The following is a 20,756-nucleotide window of genomic DNA, read 5'->3' as shown; positions in this document are numbered from 1 at the left end:
GTAGAGCACCACTTCTGTGGGGCTAAGGCATCAAGCCCAGTGACTAAAAAACAGCCTGCTGGTTTGCCACTACCTTTTGGCCATGGTCTGCACCAACAGAAGTCCTTAGTGCCGACACATCTCCCTTCTCTGTGCACAAAGGCATGGCATAAGCTGCAGCCTTCCTCGGAAATGACGGGCTCTTCGACTGCGACATCCAAGATGACGCCAAAACCGACGACAGCACCAGCACCAAAATCTACTTTGGCATCAAAGAAGCCATTGGTACTGAAGGCTGCAATGTTGAAGACACCAGAGCTACTGATAAGTCCCTCGGCGCCGAAAGCTCCATAGGTTGCTGGCTCTGATGATTTGGAGCAGCCTATTCTCCAGCACTTGCAGGAGGTGTTGAACGCTAGCCAGGAGCAGCTCTTCATTCAGCCACAAACTGGTAAAATCTCTGGCAAGCTCCTACCAAAGCCTCAGGAGACACTGCGAAGGAAGAGCAGGAGCAAATTGCCTTGGAAGTTAGACCGCCACTGAGTCACAAAACACATAAGGATAGGGGCATTATCCCCCTCCCTTGTGTCGCGGAGTATCCTATGATTCCCCCTAGGATCCTGAATCCAGGGACGACCCATGGGACAACTATGATGTCTTATCTCCCAGGGGATACATCCCTGATCTGTACTTGGCAAAACCCTCCCCAGCTGATGACACAACCTCCTATCACAAAATTATACAGAGGGCGGCGACTTTTCATGAAGTAGATATACACGTCGTCTGGGAGTATGGTGTCGTCTGGGAGTATGGTGACTTCCTGGTCGAAACACTTTCAAAAACATAACTCGCCCTACAGTTCCTCCCCATGCTCAAGGGATTCTCAAGACAGTACCAGAGTCCCTCAAAGAGCCAGTCAAGGCTAGGGTCATCACATGGAGGGTAACCAAAAAATACAAACCCTCACCCAACGATCCACCCTACATCTGCCATATGTTCCACCGGGCTCCCTTGTGATCAATGGCAAAAAACATGTTACGGCAATAAACCGGTAAACTCCCAGAGTACTGGGGGTGTCCCATCTCCTTATAAGAAGAGTAAAAAACCTGATGCAGTCGGCAAGCGGGTAGCGGTACAATCGGCCACAAACCGGACGATTGTGAACTATGTTGGTCTACTCTCAGGGGTGTTAATACTAGCACCATGGTCCAAGACCATCCGTGTCTCCTGCTTTAAGTATAATAGCATCTTCTGAACCTACAGTTCCATGGTGAGCACCTGTTTGGACCGCAGGTAGACAAGATGCTTGAAAAGCTGAAAAAGACACGGATACAGCAAAGGCGATGAGTGCCCTTCAGACCTCAACTCCCTGAGGGTTCCTTTGCAGGCACAGTATAGGGAAGAGGCAGTAGAACCACTTCCCCAGACTCCCCTGCCTCCTACCAAAGCCAGCAACAACAATACCACCAGCAGGCAACACAATAGTAATCGAGGAGGTTACAGGGGAATGAGTCCAGAATGAGGGTGAAAGAAGGCTCAGTAAAGGAGAAGCCCCCTCTAAGCAATAACTCCCTTACACTTCCACCCTGATCATGCTACACCGGTCCAGGGTATACTACAGATGTTTCACCTGCGCTGAGAGGAGATAACCTATGACCAATGGGTACTTTCCATCATACAACAAGGTTACTACCTGAAGCTCATTGTAATCCCACCAAATATCCCACAGTGCAAACATACCCCCTCAGCAGAACACCAGCGCCTGCTTTGAGAAGAGGTTCAGTCATTTATCCTCAAAGGAGCAATAAGACCAGCACCATTGCAGCAACTTGGAAAGGGGGTGCACTCGCTATATTTTGTTAGCCTCAAAAAGTGAAGCAATATTCGATCTGAGGCCCCTGAACAAGAATATCTTCTCATTAAAATGTCCACATGGTCACTCTGTAGGATGAAGTCCCTGTGCTGCAGCAATGCAACTTTTTGATGGCTCTCAATTTGAACGGCGCCTACTTTCACATACCCCTCCATCCTGCTCATCGCAGCTACGTGTTTCATGGTAAGAGGTCAACTTATCGCTTCAAAGTGATGCCATTCGGTTCACCACTGCCCTCAGAATATTCACTAAATGCCTCACCTTAGTAGCTGTCCATCTCAGAATGATCGGCATTCACATATTCTCTTACTTAGATGATTGACTGATCATGAGTGCAAGCAAACAGCAGTGTCTCTCACATAACCAGAATACAATCTCCTGCCTCTACAGATTGGGCTTCACAATAAATCCTGTCAAATGCCACGTCAGACCCTTCAGATTTAACCCTTTCTGTCAGGCAATAGTGCATGCATTCCAGCAGTTACTGACTCTTTTTCAGCCAAATCATCAGTTAACTGTCAGATCTGTTATGAGCTACTTCGAATGACGGCCTCATGCATAGCCATAGCACGGCAGGCTTCACATGTGTCTGCATCAACAATGCCTGTCAACAGCCTGGTCACTGGGAGTATCTAGTGTTGATACAGGCGAGAACCCATCACTCTGCAGTGGTGGAACAGCAACAATATGTTGCAGGGCCAGCCCTTTATAGACCCTGTTCAGCCGTTGCCATTATTACGGACACTTCGTCCTCAGGGTGAGGAGCACTTGTTTAGCAACAGACTGTTCAGGGTTTGTGGTTGCCACAACAAAGGGGCTCCACATAAAATCCCTTGAGCTCCTGCCCATCCATCTCGCTCTCAAGGCATTTTTTCACCAGGTTCAACACAAAGTGGTGGTGTTAAAACAGACAACCTCACCACCATGTAGTATCTTTAAATCAAGGCAGAACACACTCATCATAACTGTCAGCGTTAGCACAAAGCATTTGCCATTGGACTCTACACCACCAAATACACCTGCTGGTGCAGTACCTTCTGAGAGTGGACAACAATTTTTCAGATCTCCGCAGGAGGGTTCAGCAACAAGTCCACAAGTGGGAACTCCACTCACAAGTTCTACTCCTGTACTTCTCCCAGTAGGGTTTTCCAGAGATCGATCTCTTTGCCACCGCGCAAAATGCCAAAACTGTGCCTCCAGGTTCTCAGACCTACAAGGCTTGAGCAATGCTCTATGTATGAACTGGTCAGGGATACTGGCCTATGCTTTTCTTCCTCTCCCACATGGCTTAGACAACCATGGTTCTCACCCTTCTGGAGATGTTAATGGTTCCTGATGAAAAGCTCCCCAACCGGCCAGGCGCAGAACCACTGCACAATCAGGCACCCCCAACGCCAGGCAACTTATCCTAGCAATCTGGATTCAGAGGTCCTCTCTTAACCTCCAGCAGGAGTGCAGGTCTATTCTGAAAGAAGCATGCAGACCCACTACGCAGCCTGCATTGTTGCCTAGTGGAAGAGATTTGTCCATTATTGCACTCCTAAGCACATAGACCCTTTTTAAAACTATAGTTCAGGACATTGGCTGCTACCTCCTTATTCTACAAAAATCAGGCCTCAACTATACAGCCATAAACCTTCACTAAGTGTTGCTTGCAAATAAAGAACACCATCCTTTATTCAGAATCCCTGTCATCAAAGCTGTCAAGGAAGGATTCAAATGAGTTATTCTCCCCAGGGTGCCTCCTGCCCCTGTCTGGAACCTTAACATTGTCCTTACCAGGTTCACGAGTCCTCCTTTTAAACCTCTACATTTGTGCCCATTACAATTATGTCCCTTGAAGATTGTTTTTCACGTAATTTTCATGTTTTTAAGGCTTGTTAGCAAATTACAAGCCATCAACCTAGAAGAATATTTCTTTCACATCCATAAAGACAGAATTGTCCTTAGACCCAACCCTAAATTCCTTCCAAAAGTGGCATCCCCATTCCATCTCAGTCAATCCATTGAGCTCCAAGTCCTCTTCCCGCAGCCAGACTCTGTGGCAGAGACAGCCCATCACACCTTTGATGTCAAGCGTGCCCTCATATATTACCTTTATAGGACAGAGCCCTTTCACAAAACTCAACTACATTTTGTTGCAAAGCCTGTTTGAAAGGCGGGCATAGTTAGATGGATCATCAAATGTATTCAAACTGATAAATAAAGGCTAGAAGGAATTTTCCACCCAGACCCCATTTAGCTCACCAAAAATGAGCTAATCTGTCTTTCCTTGGAAACATACCCCTAGCTGACATTTATGAAGCAGCTACGTGGTCCACTACACACACATTCACCAAACACGACTGTGTGGATGTTCTAGCATGCCAACAAGCAAGTCGGCCGGGCTATCCTAAGAACTCTGTTTCAGCCTTCTGCAGCATTCTCCAACTAGCCACCACTTAGGTAATCTACTCCATCTGTAGCACGTGTGGCAGTAGATAAGCATATTCTACAAAGACTATATGGCAGTACTACCCTATTTTACAGAATGTTACCTATCTTACAAGTATCTGTTCGTAGCCTGTAGTGCAGTAAATTTACATGTACCCACCCATATAACTGGAAGTGTTTTGTTGTTGCATATATACCTTTCTTTTACTTAATCTCTTGGAAATAACTTATTGCATGGTCATGACACTTTCATGTCCTAACGCTCCCTCTTTATGCTCACCCACTGTGCGGACAACAGTCTAATAACAAAGCTGAGGCCCATGAGCATTAACAATTAAGGGCCAGATGTAGGAAGGCTATTACCGGTCGGCAACGGCCGAAATTAACGAATTTCGGCCGTTACCGACCGGTAATAGGCTTTTCTGATGTAGGGGCCGAAATTAAGGATTCGGTAATTTACCGAATCGATAATTTAAGGAATCAGTAAATTACCGATTTCTTAAATACTGATTCGGTAAATGACCGAATTCCTAATGTAGGGAGCACTCAAATGAGTGGTTATCCCATGTTAGGATTCGTTATTTACCACCAACTACAAGTTGGTGGGAAATAACGAGAAAAAAAACCAAAAGCAATTTTATGCAAATTGCTTCAGTGCCATGTTGCAGACATACAGGCCCTTAGGGCATGTATGTCTGCAACATGTTCACCCATACACAATTGAGGGGTGCAACAGGGTGTCAATGTGACAGCCTGCCACCCTTTAATGTTTTCCCCCTTTTACCGAATCGGTATTTACCGATTCGGTAATTTCCATTCATTTCTATGGGCCTCCAGGCCCATAGGAATGAATGAGGCCCATAGGAATGAATGCCAATTACCGAATTGGTAAATACAGATTCAATAATACCGAATTTTACAGATTTGGTAAAATTTACCGAAAAATTACCTACATACTATTTACCTATTCTTAAATACTGAATCAGTAAAATTCGGTATTTAACCGCATCGCTGCGGCAGTTATTTTTCCGCTGTGCGGCTTTTTTCAAAAAGCCGCGTTAGATGACGAGTTCAGCTCGTCATCCGCACACGACCACCGTGGCTGATAACGAGCCAAGCTCGTCATCAGCAGCGAAGGGGTTAAGAATAGGTATATAGTATTTACCTACATCTGGCCATAAAGGAGGTGGCACTACACCTTGTGACTCTAAAGAATTCCTCAAAGAAAATCAAGTTGCAAATATCCCAGCAAAACACTAGATGGCAAGAGTATGTAAACCTACGGCCCAACATGCCATGACGATATGCCTACAAGGTAAGTTACATATTCATTTCTTGTGATTCATTTCTTATGTTATAACGCACTGGATATCTTTGTGTGTTGCAGAATATGAGGTTGTTTCCGTTCACATAAAAAATGAGGATCATGCTTCTTTCTTGGGCCCAGAAGACAGTGTGAGGTTAAGCATCAGCACAACCATGGGTTAGTATAACATTTTTTGCTTGTAATGAAAAGATTTTGTTACTTTAGTCACAGTGAGTACTAACTAAAGTCAACCTTTTTTTACTCTCAGCAGTGTCAAATTTCCTCCACCATACCATACTGTCATAGACCGTGTACTCTATTCTCCTGCCATACAATTACATGACTCTGCATCAGTGATGGAAATGAAGAGGCTTGTGATTGTATGGTAAACCAATGTTATTGTACTATTTGCACTACTTCCCTTTTTTGTAAAACATAATTTAAATTATGTTAATACATAACAAATCAGTAACGTGTGCACACCACAATCTGACATCAGCAAAGCATTATTCGTTCAAAACAGTGCAGGTACACGCTACCCCCTCCTTCTCGTCTGCCCTTCTCTTGTATTTGGTCTTTACTCCTCAGGTCTAGCTGTAAAGATCTTCTCCCAGGGCGTTCCTACGTTGTATTGTTCCCCTATCTTCCCCCTCTGCGTTTGCTTAGCTTCAGTTCCTAAACTGGTATTAAATCATCTAATCCACTATAAGAAAACAAGTTACTTACCTGTAACTTTGGTTCCCCAGTATTGGTAACTTTCATAGATTCCCATGCTTTGTATCATTCCCCGTCGTCAGCCTGGGAGCCTCGGTAAATAGAAAATACCATAGCAGTATGTACAAAAGAGAAAGAAAGGCCTAGGCCTCATCTCATTTTGTAGCATATCTACCTGTTTTTGTAAAAGAGACCAACATTTTGCAACAACCAATCAGATTAGCCTCACCCCCTAGAACCCTCAGGAGAGAGCCTCAGAGCCTCAGATTTTCGCAGCCGTTGTGTATCAGTAACCAGTTTTGCTGAAGGCTGAGCTTTCCCAGGGGAGGAGGGTGGGCGCATGGGAATCTATGAAAGTTACCAATACTGGGGAACCAAAGTTACAGGTAAGTAACTTGTTTTCTTCCCCCAGTATTAGAAGTTTCATAGATTCCCATGCTTTGTATCAGAGTAGCTAGCAGTAAGTCACCAGTGCACATTTTGCTACATGAGTATTACAATATCGCTGCATAACCAGCATCATATGACAATCATATACCTTATAACAATACATCAGAAACATTATGTGCTACAAAATGTGCACTCATAGGAAGGAGGGATAGAAGGGAAAGCTCACCTCTCATTGGAAAAGATTCCTCATTACTGCTTGTCCTGATGCCGCTTCGCTCCTTATGAAAGAGTCCAGGCAGTAATGCTTTGTGTGTGTATGGGCACTGCTCCATGTAGCCGCCCTACAAATGTCTTTTATAGGGACTCCAGCGAAGAGAGCTGCCGAAGATGAAACTGATCTTGTGGAGTGAGCTCATACATGTCTCTCCAGCGGCTTTCATGCCGCTTGGTGGCATTAATGAATTGCACTTGAAATCCAGCGTGTGATTCCTTGTTTTGAGAGGAAGACCTTTTCGAGGTGCACTAAAAGCCACAAAAAGTTAAGATAATTTCTTCAAATCATTTGTGCCTGCAAGATAAAATTTGAGACATCTCTGGACATCTAAAGAATGTAGAGACCTTCCTGCAGGGGATGTTGGTTGAGGGAAGAATTACTTTAGAACCACTGGTTCGTTTAAATGGAAATCCGAAGGGACCTTTGCACTAAATTTTGGATTGGACATTAAAAACACCCTGTCCTTTTTTAACTGTAGAAAAGGTTCTAAAATGGATAGAGTTTGCACCTCTCCTACTCTCCTAGCTGAAGTGAGGGCTAAAAGGATAGCTAATTTCCAAGACAACATTTTTAACTCCACCCTGTGGATAGGCTTGAACAGAGATTTAATGAGATGAGCCAGAACCAGCTTGAGATTCCAAACCGGAGGTGGCGGCCGCACTGGAGGAAAAACCCTGAAAAGACCTTTCAGGAACTGTTTGATAATTCTAGCAGACCAGAGAGAAGATCCAGAAGCTGTTCTTCTGAATCTTCAAATATCTGCCAGATATACTTTGATGGAAGAATGAGAAAAGGTCTGATTTAGCCAGCGATAGAATGTAAGGCAGTATTTGATGAGGAGCTGAAGAGAATGGATGGATGTGTTCACAATGACACCACAGGCAGAAGCACTTCCATTTAGCGCAATAGGTTTTGTTTGTACTTGGTGCACAAGCTTGAGTTAATATCTCCCTACATTCCTGAGGGATATCTAAGCTGTGGTACTCTCTGTGCTCAGGAGCCAGGCCTTCAAATGGAGAGATCTCAGATCTGGATGTATCACCTATCCCTGGGACATTGTTAATAGAGATGGAATGGGACACAGGTGAAATGGTTGGACCTGATAAAGCAGGAGAAGTTGTGTGAATCAGAATTTGCGTGGCCACTCTGATGCTATTAAGATCATCCTGCAAGGTTCCATCTTTATTTTCCTGAGAAGCCGTTGGATTAGGTGATTTGGAGGAAAGGCGTAAACAAGGGCGCCTAACATTTCCTCCAGAGTGTCTTGATCCAATTCCCACTCGTGATAGGCCAATTTCAGATGACTCAAGGTGTCTGCTGTTGTGTTGAGAGTGCCTGGTAGATGTTCTGCTGAAAGAACAACATTGTGGAGGATTGCACATTTCCATATTCCCTGGGCTTCTTTCGAGAGCAGATGAGACCTCATACCTCCCTGCTTGGTTATGTAATGCATGGCTGTTGTGTTGTCCGTCCTGACCAGCACGGTTGCGTCGTTAACTTTCGGCCTGAAAGCCTGCAAGGCTAGGCGAATCGCTATGAGATCTAAGAGATTGATATGAAGAAAACGCTATTCTGCGTACCAGTTACTGCTCACTTGAAGGTCCTGTAAGACAACTCCCCTCCCTTTCATAGAGGCGTCTGTGGTTAAAATCAGAGGGGATGGAGCCATTCTGAAAGAGAGACCACTCTAGATGTTCTCCTTGATAGCCCACCAGCCTGCTGCTTTTCTCATGAGAGGAGTGACCTTTATCTTGTCCTCGAAAGGACCTTCCACTTGGCGCCCTCGCATGTTCAGTTGTTCTTGCAAGGGGCGCATTCGCAGTCTGCAATGCGGAACTAATGGTATGCCAGATGAGATCAATCCTAGGAAAGACTTGTATAGACGAACTGACAGGGATCGTCTCTTTTGTAAATGGTTGGCAGAGAAGATCAGCTTTTTCAGTCCTTCTTCCGATGGAAAAACCTTGCAGCTTCTTGTATCCCAAATGGAGCCCAAATGGAACTTGACCCTCCTGGATGGAATAAAGACTGATTTTTCCTTGTTGAGATGCAGACCCAGGTGATTGAAAAGTTGAATGCAACTTTCGACTGCCCTTGTCGATGCTTGAGAAGACGGAGCTTTTATCAACCAATAGTCTAGGTAAGGGAAAACTTCCAGTGATTGTTTCCTTATGAATGTTGCTACCGGGGCCAACACCCTTGTGAACATCCGCAGAGCGGATCGGAGCCCGAACGGCAGTACTTTGAACTGAAAGTAGCTCTTGGCTACTGTGAGGCGTAGATATTTTCTGGGAGCTGGGTGGATTGGAATGTGGAAATATGCGTCCTGGAGATACAGAGTTGCCATATAATCCCCTGGATTTAGAAGACATAAGACGTCTTGAAGCGAGACCATTCAAAAAGAGAGTTTTATGAGATAGGTGTCGAGCTCCCTCAGATCAAAGATTGGGCGCCACTGTCTTGTGGATGAGGAAAAAACCTGGAATAGAACCCTCTTTCTCTTTGAGAAAGTGGCACTGGTTCTATCGCTCCCTTGGTGAGCAGTTGACAGACTTCGAGACGGAGAAGATGCAGGTGTGGTGGAAGGTTTTGGAGTTCTAGTGTATGGCCAAATTAAACGATATTCAGAACCCACCGATCTGTTGTTATGATCTTCCAGCAATCGAGAAAATGTGTAAACCTGCCCCCCATCGGTGTTACAAGGGGTGAAGGACCAGTAGGCAGAGCCAGGAAGCCGCTATTGGCGTTTAGAAGTATCTCTCCCTTGAGGTCCTTGTCTACGAAAGACGTCGATTGATTTTGCCTTTGAGAGTACTGAGGCTTGAATGATTGAGAGGATTGTGAATAGGAGGAGTAGCGATGTTGATAACCTCCCCCATATTTAGAGAAACCTTTTCCTCTTGCACCCCAGAAAGGTACTTTTCGATATTGAAGTGTGCCAAAGATCTTGCCGTCTCAGTATCCTTTTTTAGAATTTTTAATGTCTTGTAAAGCATTATCTATATGCTTTGCCAAACAGCATATCTCTATCGAAGGGCAGATCCAGAATTTTATTCTGCACCTTCGGGCAAAACCAGGTACATCTCAGCCAACCTTGACGCCTCAGGACCGCTGAATCTGCCAAGGCACGAAAAGCTGTTATAGCAATGTCCATTGCACAATCTATAATCTCAGATGAAGATCATTCACCTTTTTCCAGGATCTTTCTCGCTTCCGCTTTGGCACTCACTGGAAGCTGATCAATAAAAGGAGAGAGATCGCACCACATTTGGCGTACATATCAATTGCTAGTGCGTTCGAGGCCCTAACAAGGAGGCTAGACATGGAGGAAAACCTCTTGCCTACATTGTCTCTGCGCCTGCACTCTCTGTCTGGCGGTGCAGTCAGGGGTGCCGTCGGGTTTCTTGATTTTCTTTGGGTTGCCTGAGAAATAACCGAGTCCGGTCTAGGTTGACCAATAAGACAGGCTGGACTGTCCTCCGGTGCCTTAACTTTTTTCTCCAGACGGGGTAGAACCGGAGCTACAGTAGCTGGAGACTGTATCACCTTCTTGCCTTTATTCCAAACATGCTCTACTATATCGATTCTTGAAATGTTCTTTAAAATCATAGAGGAAACAGTCTTATTGTACTACAGGAACAGAAAGGTCAAATCTTTTAGATGCTCTTTCCATAAGATTATGGAAACCCCCTATGTCAGCTGGAGGCGAATGCACAAGGTCCCGGGGACGGTGAAGCCGGATCTGGGATAACATAATCGTCCTATTCTGCGTCAGTATTTTGGATATGTTCCACATTCTGGTCCTCATCAGATGAATCATAATCATCATCTGGCATTGTAACTACATCATGCCCTTCTGTCACAGGCTGTTCTCCCTGACAGAATTATTATTATTATTTTTTTTATTTTTATTTTTTTACATGTCAGTCAACACAGTTGTTGACGGTTGTCGTAGACGATGTAGACATCATAGTCTACGCTATCGTCGTCGACGCTGTCGTCTACACGACTATCGTCTACGGTGTCGTCTAGACTGCCATCGTCGTCGACGGGGTCGTCTGTACTGCCATCGTCGTAGACCGTGTTGTCTACACTGCCAACATCGTACACGGTGTCGTCGACACTGCCATCGTCATCGACGGTGTCATCGGCGACACTGCCATCGTCATCGACGGTGTCGTCGACGACACTGCCGTCGTCGACACTGCCATCGTCGACGGTCTCGTCGTCGACACTGCCATCGTCGTCGACGGTCTCATTGACGGTGTAGTCGTCGACACTGCCATCGTCGTCGACACTGCCATTGTCGTCGACGAGCTAGATTTCCTCACACCAGTTTCTCCTGTTATAAGTCCCTTCCTCTCCTTTACACCTCGGTGAGGAGATTCAGGTGGACTGCGCCTGTCAGTCCCCCGGGAGGTCTTTTTAGAGGCTTTTTGAGGAATTTCCTTTGTAAGTCCCATCCTCTCCTTTACAACTCAGTGAGGAGATTTAGTTGGACTGAGCCTGTCAGACCCATGGGAGGTCTTTTGAGGGCGTTTTGAGTGCGCTGCTCACAAGAAACCACGTGAGATCTTATTCCTTCTCAGATCTCCACGAAGACGCAGCAGATGAGGCCTCATCACTGTCATACTAGAAACTGGATCTGTTCTAGATTTTAGCTTCTGGAACCAGGTAAAAACGGCCCTCATGGACCCTTATGTTTATCTTACCTAGAACTTGTGGTCCGGATACAGGCAATACATGCCATCTTATGAGGGTCATTCACCTAACGCCTCCTTTTACAACAGGTAGCACAAGCTCTAAAAAGGCCTTTTTTCTCCATGTCTGATGATGAAAAAAGGGGAAGACCGCATCCTGAAGAGAATACAGTTGAAATCCAAAAGTTGAAGAGAAATCTGAGCAGAGATCAGTGGAGACTCCCTTAGCACAACGTGCGGTAGAAAATCTGAGGCTCTGAGGCTCTCTCCTGAGGGTTCTAGGAGGTGATGCTAATCTGATTGGTTGTTGCAAAATGTTGGTCTCTTTTACAAAAAGAGGTAGATGTGCTACAAGACTAGATGAGGCCTAGGCCTTTCTTTCTCTTTTGTACATACTGCTATGGTATTTTCTATTTACCGAGGCTCCCAGCTGACGACGGGGAATGATACAAAGCATGGGAGTCTATGAAAGTTACAATACTGGGGCAACCCCTTCGTCCCAGGTCTCCCAGATCTTCTCATATTTCTTCTCACAGTCTCTACCTCTTTTTTAATAATTTTACAGCCCAATGTCTGAAGAATGGTGCCATGTCACTTCCCCAGATACACTACTTCACTTTTAACCCGTTGCGTGCTAATAACGAGCTCAGCTCGTCATGAGGCACGGTTGAGCTGCACTCATGACGAGCTGAGCTTGTCACGGCCTTTGGAACGTTCGCACGCGGGGATAATTTCCCCGCTGTACTGAACGTTCGAAAAACAGGTGTGGCCGTGACGAGCTCAGCTCGTCGTGAGTGCAGCTCCGCTGTGCCTCATGACGAGCTGAGCTCGTCACCAGCACAGCGGCGCACGCGGCCCCCCTCCCCCCGCACAGGTGGTGAAAAACGCCGCAGGGAAGGGGTTAAAGCAGCCTTCAAAATTAAGTTTAGGCATCACCAGATCAACAAAAAATAGACCAGGTTCCAATATGGTAGATTTGTCATCTGTCATGGAACTGAAAGTACAGTCTATCTTGACTGTCAAGGCACACCTGTGATGGATAATCATCCATTTAGACATAGCACTGCATCTTGCATTACTTCTGGGTCTGGGTATTGTATGCCTCAGTCCTCTCAGACGCAGGCCTTTACGTTTGGGTCAGGTTCAGCCAGTGGGTGACAGGAACACATGCCCACTGTTTATGGAGGGCAGTAAGGCACCAAACCGCATCCTTTACAACTTTGTCCGAAGATTGATCGTAGCATGGTTGTAGGCTGCTCGGCAGATTGCCAAAACATCTGTTCTTCAGCCTGGGAGTAGTGCATGGGGTGCATCGATTCCTGTATGTGCAACTCTCAGAGCACCACTTTATCCCTATGAGAGCATGTTAAGGTTCACCTGTACCACTCTCTACCAACATTGTATCCTCTGATGGGGAAACTGGTTGTTCTTCCTTAGCGTGACAGGGACAATTATTCGCCTTTCTCCAGGAAACTTCTCATAGATATGATGGCTACTACGAACTTCCCGAGGAAATAGTGTACACTCGAAAATCTCCAATTACTGAGTCTGTTCCACGAATTCCCTCTTCTGAATCAATGGATTGTTGATAGCTAGAATGTTATAATAACAGCTGAACAGACCGGATGGCACCACAGAAGGCAGAGAAAGAGAGGATATTTAATAGCAATCAGCAATAGCACTAGAACAGATCAAGTGTCTGAACGGCTGTACTTTGAACTACAAAGCTAAAAAAAAATCATTTATACGTTAGGTTACACAAAGAGAAACAAACAGTGCATGTGCATACACAGTATTTTTCCATCACTACTCTCACAAAAAATGTTATCTGTCTTTCAGTGTGAGGTAGGGAGAAAGGTGTGTTGCTTGCATGTTCTCCTGTACAATCTGCAAGTGGGAGACCTTATAAGGGCTGGGGAAAATGAGTGGAAATCCAATAATGCTGTTCATCAAGCAGTAACATTCCTAAAGGAGGAGTAAAGACTAAGGAGTGAGGAGTGAGGATAGTCGGACCCTTCCTGACACCGAAAAACCTCTTCTTCTAGTGACACTCTGCAGAAACCTACCTAGAGCGGATAGTAGAGAATATGAGTGAGCTGTGCCTTCTTTCCACTGAATTGAGACAGACTTGACAAAAAAATATTTTGAAGACTAATTTAGTTCAGCATGTACATTACCGGGTCTGGTGGCTCAGTGGACAAATGCGTCCATTGCAGGGGCCTGTGTTCGACCTCATGGTCACAGGTTCAAATCCCGGGGGTTCACTCAGCCTTTCATCCAACTGAGGTCGATAAAATGAGTACCATTGAGTTGGGTAACAATAAACATCTGTTATTCAGCGCCAAGATACCCAAGGGTGAACGTGCGCTTTACAAATACACATGTTATGTTATGTTATGTTATAGAAATCTAACAAGTAATACACATCCAGCTCCCTTTAGTCTTAGCAAGGAAAAGAGGCAAAATGCACCTCAGTGACTAAGCAGAGTGTGCTTTGAGACCACGGAAATCTGCTCTTAGAGTTTAAACTGTGTTTGGAAAGTGTATGAAGCACTCATTTTTGGCTAGGAGATTGAGCTCTTTAAGTGTCGGAAAAGCAGTATTGTTAGTGGCTTAGATTTGTCCCTTACCTGCAGAGATTTGAACAGCAACTCCAGAGTGTGGATTGAGCCTGTCTGTCTCCAACGGGATTCTGAATTGAGGAGCAGCTCCCAGCCCCCTGCCCAGCAGCCTGAGGTTAAGGTCACGTGGCCCTTATATATGTTTCCTATTGGCTACTACATCTGTTCTCTGATTGGCTCCTATATCTATGGTTTCTTTCAGGGTTAGGGTTCTAATTAGCTGATTCGTCTGGGGTTCTTATTGGTTCCTAGGTTTATGGTTTCTATTGGACTTGGTGATTAGGGCTAGTGTTCTGAGTAGTTAATAGATCTGGGGTTCTGATTGGTTCCTGGGGCTAGGGTTTCTATTGGGCCTATGGCATGGGGTTTCATACCTGATTGGCTGCTAGGACTCGGGCTGTGATTGGTTGTAAAGGCCTGGTCTCCTATTGGTCTTAGGGCTTAGTGGTGTGATGGGTTAGGGCTAGGGTTCCCAGTGGCTGAAGGGGTAACCTGATCACTAGGGCTAAATAAGCTTAGGGTTCAGGGTGTCTCTGCCCGGGTATCTCGGCTGAGGGCAGAGAGGACAAGGACAGCTTCCTGTCTGGCCTAGGGCCAGAAATGCTGCCTTTACCATTCACCAGCACCCACCTTAACCGATCCACAAACATATTAACAGACTTGCAGCAAATGCACTTTACTAGTTTACTGCAAATACACTCTAGCAACATTTCAATACCTCTATATTGACTAAAAAACCCCACATACCACACCTCTATACCCTTCGACTTCAATTACCACACAATAGCAACACCATTTCCACACAAAACACCACTGTCCTATACCACTAACCAATCCACACATCAGCGACACAACACAAAGCCACATTATACATAACGTTATTCCATCCAAACACACACCCTGTTCATGCAAATCATCAGCTCTAGTCCTCAACTTTCTCCTGTCAGAGGCCCTTATGTCCCCACCAAACATGCATTCAGCCTTCATCATTTCATTCAACAACACCCTCCTCCTCTTTTTACCAAAAGTACAAAACCCTTAAACTAAACTCCACCACACATATTACCTCTTCCAGCTAACAACTCTAACACAAACACTCAGAGATCTTGTCCATCCCCTATCACACACCACATACACTCTTTTGCAAACATCACCACCCCACTACCATTCAACCTCCACTAACAAACAATACCTTACATGCACATTCTTCTCAGAAAACCACATCATCAACTCCTCTCACTACTTCACAAAAACAAAACATAACTCACACACCAGCACATCAACATTTCACTCACACACACACACACACACACTTTCATAATACAGTCCATCACAAAGCGGAAAAAAAATACCACTCCCACCCTCCTGACTACACGAATTATACACATCCTAAACCATATTTACTGACAAACGTTCTCTCTTCCCCCACACCTAACACAAATACACCAACACAAAAACTCTCATTCATCCGCCTCTCATCCATTGGACAATTTAGAGCCCTACAACATAAGCCACATGCTACACCACCACCCCTAACTCCTACACCTTCTACTCTAAACAGACACAATCTAAATAAACAAATAGCCGCTGTTCATAACTTTGCATCTCCATGTCTACTACACAACAAGACTACTCTGCAAAAACAACACAGCACACCAGCTCCTCTCCACCACCATTTTCACCACCTACACAAGCAGACCCATCAAAATGCCTTTTAAACCTGCTGGACGAGGAATATGATATAGAAAAGCAACACTATTGCTAGCCTCATAGAGCTAATACCGCCACTAGTGACACACCTTCTACAAGTTCAACAAATACTGCTCGCCCTTCTACAAAACAAAGTCACACAATCACCAAAACACAAGATCTAAGCTGCCTACTAATAAATGATCAGTCACTCTCTAAAAACAAGCTTCACATCTACGACCTACTCACTGACACACAACCTGACTTACTCTTCATAACTGAATCTTGGTTGGCAGATGACATGGCTCCAGTGCTGCATGAAGCCTTTCCTCTGGGCAATCAAACTATTGCATGCAAACGTCTATGGAAAAGAGGAGGTGGCCTAGCTGTTATTTTCAAGCAAACAATAAATCTCCCTAAAGCTGATAACGTCTCCATACAAGGCTGTGTGGCCTTCTTCACCAGATGCAACCCTACACCATCTTCATCCTGTAACTTCCTACTCCTTTACAGACCACCATCTAGAAATGCAACATTCCCAGACACATTCTAGATGCAATTTCCCATCTGATAACACTGCAGTCGAACCTATGCATTCTTGGTGACCTAAACATTTGGCTTGACGAACCCAAAATGCTCAAACCAGAAACTATCATTGGCCTAGACGGACAGTACCTATACCATATTGTCCACAAACCCGCACACATCACTGGTCACATCCTAGAGGTTGTTTTTGCCAATCCACAACTGGTTGCCTTTTAAACAATTACGCCAGTCACATGGTCAGATCACGATTTGCTAGCTTTCCAACATAAAACACCTCAAAGCCACACACCTAAAACCACTTTACATGCATCCACCTATTAACAGTGGAACAAACTCAATTTTGAACACTTAGGAATGCAACTAACATCCAACACAGATCTAGACACAATACATTCTGTTAAAAAAACGATATGAGTGGCTATAGGATGCTATTGATATACTAATAGCTCTCAGAACAACAAAACAGGGCTAAAGATAACAGGCATTATGGAGAAATACGGAACTAAAAGAGATTAAACAGCAAATTAGAAAGCTGCAACACACCTGGGTCAAAACAGACCGCAATCAAGACAAACTTCACCTACAGAAACTTAGCAGACTATACAAGTCAGCAATCAAAAAAAGATAAACAAGCATTTGCAAGGCAATAAGTCTCGCATTTACGCAAGTTTGAGCTATTTGCATTGTAAATTACAATGCCTTTTGTTTGTGTTGGTTTTTAAAACATAAATAAAAGGCATTGTCATTTACAATGCCAATAGCTTAAACTCTTGCAGATGCGAGACCTATGTGGCCTATTGCATTGCAAATGCTTGTTATACAGGCATGCAGTTTGTGGTTATACATCTTAATAAAGGTGTACTATCCCATGTGGTCTCTTGGCACGGCAAACAAAGCTCTTACTGAAAATAAAATTGGCACCTTTGTTAAGTTTAAAAATAGAAACTAGTCTTACATAATGGTCTAATGCCGTTTTTGTCTCTCTGGAGGCAGGCGCCGGTTGACCAGCCAAATGTGACATGTGAAGCTTTTTCGCTTCGACAGGAAGACGTCCCGTGCCAGTGACAAACAAATTAACTAACTCAAGTGACTGACAACTGCTTCTCTGGCACTTCAAAAGGCTTATGAATGAAGTGTCAGTAATGTGATGAAGGCTAGCCAGAGAAACAAAAGCAGTTACCCCGAGGTGCCAGCAGCTCGAGAGCCACACCCCCACCCCTTCTTTGGGCCCAGGGTGCTTATGTCCAAATTTACAGTCCCCTCTGCTAACTGTGGCCAGAGAGACTCCACTGAAGAAGTCTGGTTGGATGTTACTGCCTGTGACCATCAGCTGTAATGGCAGTGGGTTTCCGTTCTGCTGTAAATATTGTGGAGGGAGTGTGGAGGCAGAGCACAGACTGTTGAGCATTACCACTTTATAAAAACACCTTCAAGAGTAGGGTAACCCAGCCTCTGCATTCCTTTCAATAAATATCCTGAATGGAATTTATGGATCTGGTCAAGCAAGCAGGCCTGCTGGTATCCCTTCTGATCCATGTCACCCACAAACCTTCTTGAACATTCTTCCAACTACCTCTGTTGCCACACCAGTAAGAAGAATCATCAATAATTCCTTAACTATGGGAATCTTTCCAGAAAACCTAAAAATGCATATATACTCCAATTATTAAGGATAACAAACCTGGACCAGCTTGAACCAGACAACTACAGACCAATCACAAATGCCCTTTCCTGGCAAACTGATACAAAGAGCTGCATTTGCCCAGATGTCACATTTCATTGAAAATAACTCCATACTTTCAGGCTACCAAACAGGACTCCATCCACAAAGTAAGCAAAACCAAAGAGGATGATGGACGGAGTGTTGAACATTGCAAGCACTCACCCCCAGTCAACTGATTTGGGTTTAATCCATCATCATTCTTTAGCTCACTCCGCCACCCCAGTTCAGACATGGCTGTATGCAAATCAGTCTGATCCTGTGCCTCATGGGAACAGTCCAGCCCAAACTGCCAAGCCATCCAGGAAGAGGCTCAAAACTTGTTCTCATTGCCATCTGGGATAACCTTAAAATCACAGTAGACGGGAATGGGGTTTGCTGCACTACTTCTCTTGGACCTCTCAGCTCCCTTTGATACAGTTGACCATGACACTCTAATACAGAGACTCTCCATACCCAGCATAGAGGGGACTGTTCTCGACAGGATCACATCCTACCTTCGAAACAGAACAAATGTCTTCCATTCTCTGCCTTTCTCATCCAAACCGTACTTCACTAAAAGCAGGGGTTCGTCAAGGCTGTTCTAGATCACCCATGCTTTTCAACATCTAAATGAAGTAATTACCAGCAGTGATCAATGATTTTCACTTCACATGCTAGAACTATGTAGATGACACACTAATATTTCTAAAACTGGAAAGCCCCAAAGATGTTGAAAAATCACTAATTTTCAGTTGCCTCAGAGCCATTGATCAGTAGATAACATGGAGTCTTCTCAAATTGAATGCTTCCAAAATGGAAATACTCACATGTGGTGATTGGAAAAATTATGACCCACTTGCTGTCTGGCTAGACAATCTGAGAACACCCCCTAAAGTATCCAAGAAACCTTGAATTTACCATGGACTCCAAACTATCAATGAACGTCTAAGTGGACAAACTAGCAAGATCAAACTTTCTTACTATGAAAACTCTGGTGCATCTTTCCCCACCTGCGATGTCAACACAAAGTCCAGGCCACAAGCTCTATTGTACTATTCAAGATTGGTTACCAGTTGGCAGAAGATACACATTTAAGCTGTTTTGTATCACCCACAAAGCAATAGGACTGCTCTTTAGCAGGAGTAAAATCACTAAATACATTCTACAAAGGAAACTGTGCTTCAGATCCTACCATACAAGAAAAAACACACATAGGTGGCACATCCTTCTCTGTTCATGCAGCTAAACTGTGGAACTCATTACCTCCGAACTTAAGATCCACAGATAACTATCTTATCTTCAGAAGACTACTCAAGAGGGGGCTCTTCCCTACATATCCACCGTACTGAAACATAAATGTACATCATATCCCTGTGTATATAAGGATTCATATTGATATGTATATATATATATTTATATATATATATATATATATATATATATATATATATATATATATATATATATATATATATATAACCAAGAGTTGCTCTACAAGTGAAACGCCGCACACAACGTGTTTAAATCACGTCTTTATTCTGTAGGCAGCAGCAGATCAAATCCTGCTCTTTACAGCACAAATATCAAGCCTTACGCCATACGCGTTTCTGGAAACCTCTTTTCCCTTGTTCACTGGCAGGCCACAGAAGACAGAACAGCTGCGTTAGTTTGTGCTCGTATTTAAAGTGATAGTCCCGCCCATCAGGGCGTGAGCAAAATTGCATCTTGGTTCTAGTAGTACGTGGAAGTAAAATCCATAGTGGTTGCAACTGTTTTGTGGTCTTCATGAAATATTTTTTACCTTCGGGTTGCTGATTGTGGGCAAGGTTTGTCAGCTGCTTTTCTTGCGCCTCACAGAATCGGTCACGTTGTCCTTTTGGTGTCAAACTAGTGAAAACACCCGGTCTGTACTTCTCTGCAGAGGCGCAGCTTTGTGACCGGAGCGGGCCACCAAACATTGAAACCAAGAGTTGCACTCCAAGTGAAGCGCCACACACAACGTGTTTAAATCACCGACTTTATTCTGTAGGCAGCAGCAGATCAAATCCTGCTCTTTACAGCACAAATGTCGAGCCTTACGCCATACGGGTTTCTAGAAACCTCTTTTCCCTTGTTCACTGGCAGGCCACAGAAGACAGAACAGCTGCGTTAGTTTGTGCTCGTATTTAAAGTGATAGTCCCGCCCATCAGGGCGTGAGCAAAATTGCATCTTGGTTCTAGTAGTACGTAGAAGTAAAATCCATAGTGGTTGCAACTGTTTTGTGGTCTTCGTGAAATATTTTTTACCTTCGGGTATATATATACACAAATACAAATATATATGTGTGTGTGTGTGTGTGTGTATCTAGAAATGTGCATTCCTTTGTATAAATGTGCATAATAAATATGATTATAAATGTATATAGGCATTCTTTAGGTCTGCTTAACAAATGTACACATTACTCATGGTTATATTATTCTATGCTTAACATGTACATACGTGATTGCATACTTTGCATTTAAGTCATTGGATTAGAAGCTTATGGTTCT

The 20,756-nt window shown here is 44.3% G+C and overlaps 1 protein-coding gene across 2 annotated transcripts in view; it reads left to right on the top strand.

The window, feature by feature from the left end:
- LOC147683294 (uncharacterized) overlaps positions 1–20,756 on the top strand; it is a 180,301-nt gene that overhangs the window by 87,670 nt on the left and 71,875 nt on the right. The window contains exon 4 of one of the 2 annotated variants that reach the window (XM_086943742.1): positions 5,673–5,768. The exons of the other annotated variant lie outside the window; for it this stretch is intronic. Within the exon in view, the coding sequence (XP_086799868.1) occupies positions 5,673–5,768 (96 nt within the window). The remainder of the gene's footprint in view (positions 1–5,672; positions 5,769–20,756) is intronic. 2 annotated transcript variants of the gene reach the window in all.

The sequence above is a fragment of the Lissotriton vulgaris genome, chromosome 11 (genome assembly GCF_964263255.1).
Source record: "Lissotriton vulgaris chromosome 11, aLisVul1.2, whole genome shotgun sequence".
Lineage (NCBI taxonomy): Eukaryota > Metazoa > Chordata > Amphibia > Caudata > Salamandridae > Lissotriton > Lissotriton vulgaris.
The sequence above is the reverse complement of the archived record's forward strand: the minus strand, read 5'-3'. Positions and strand labels throughout refer to the sequence as shown.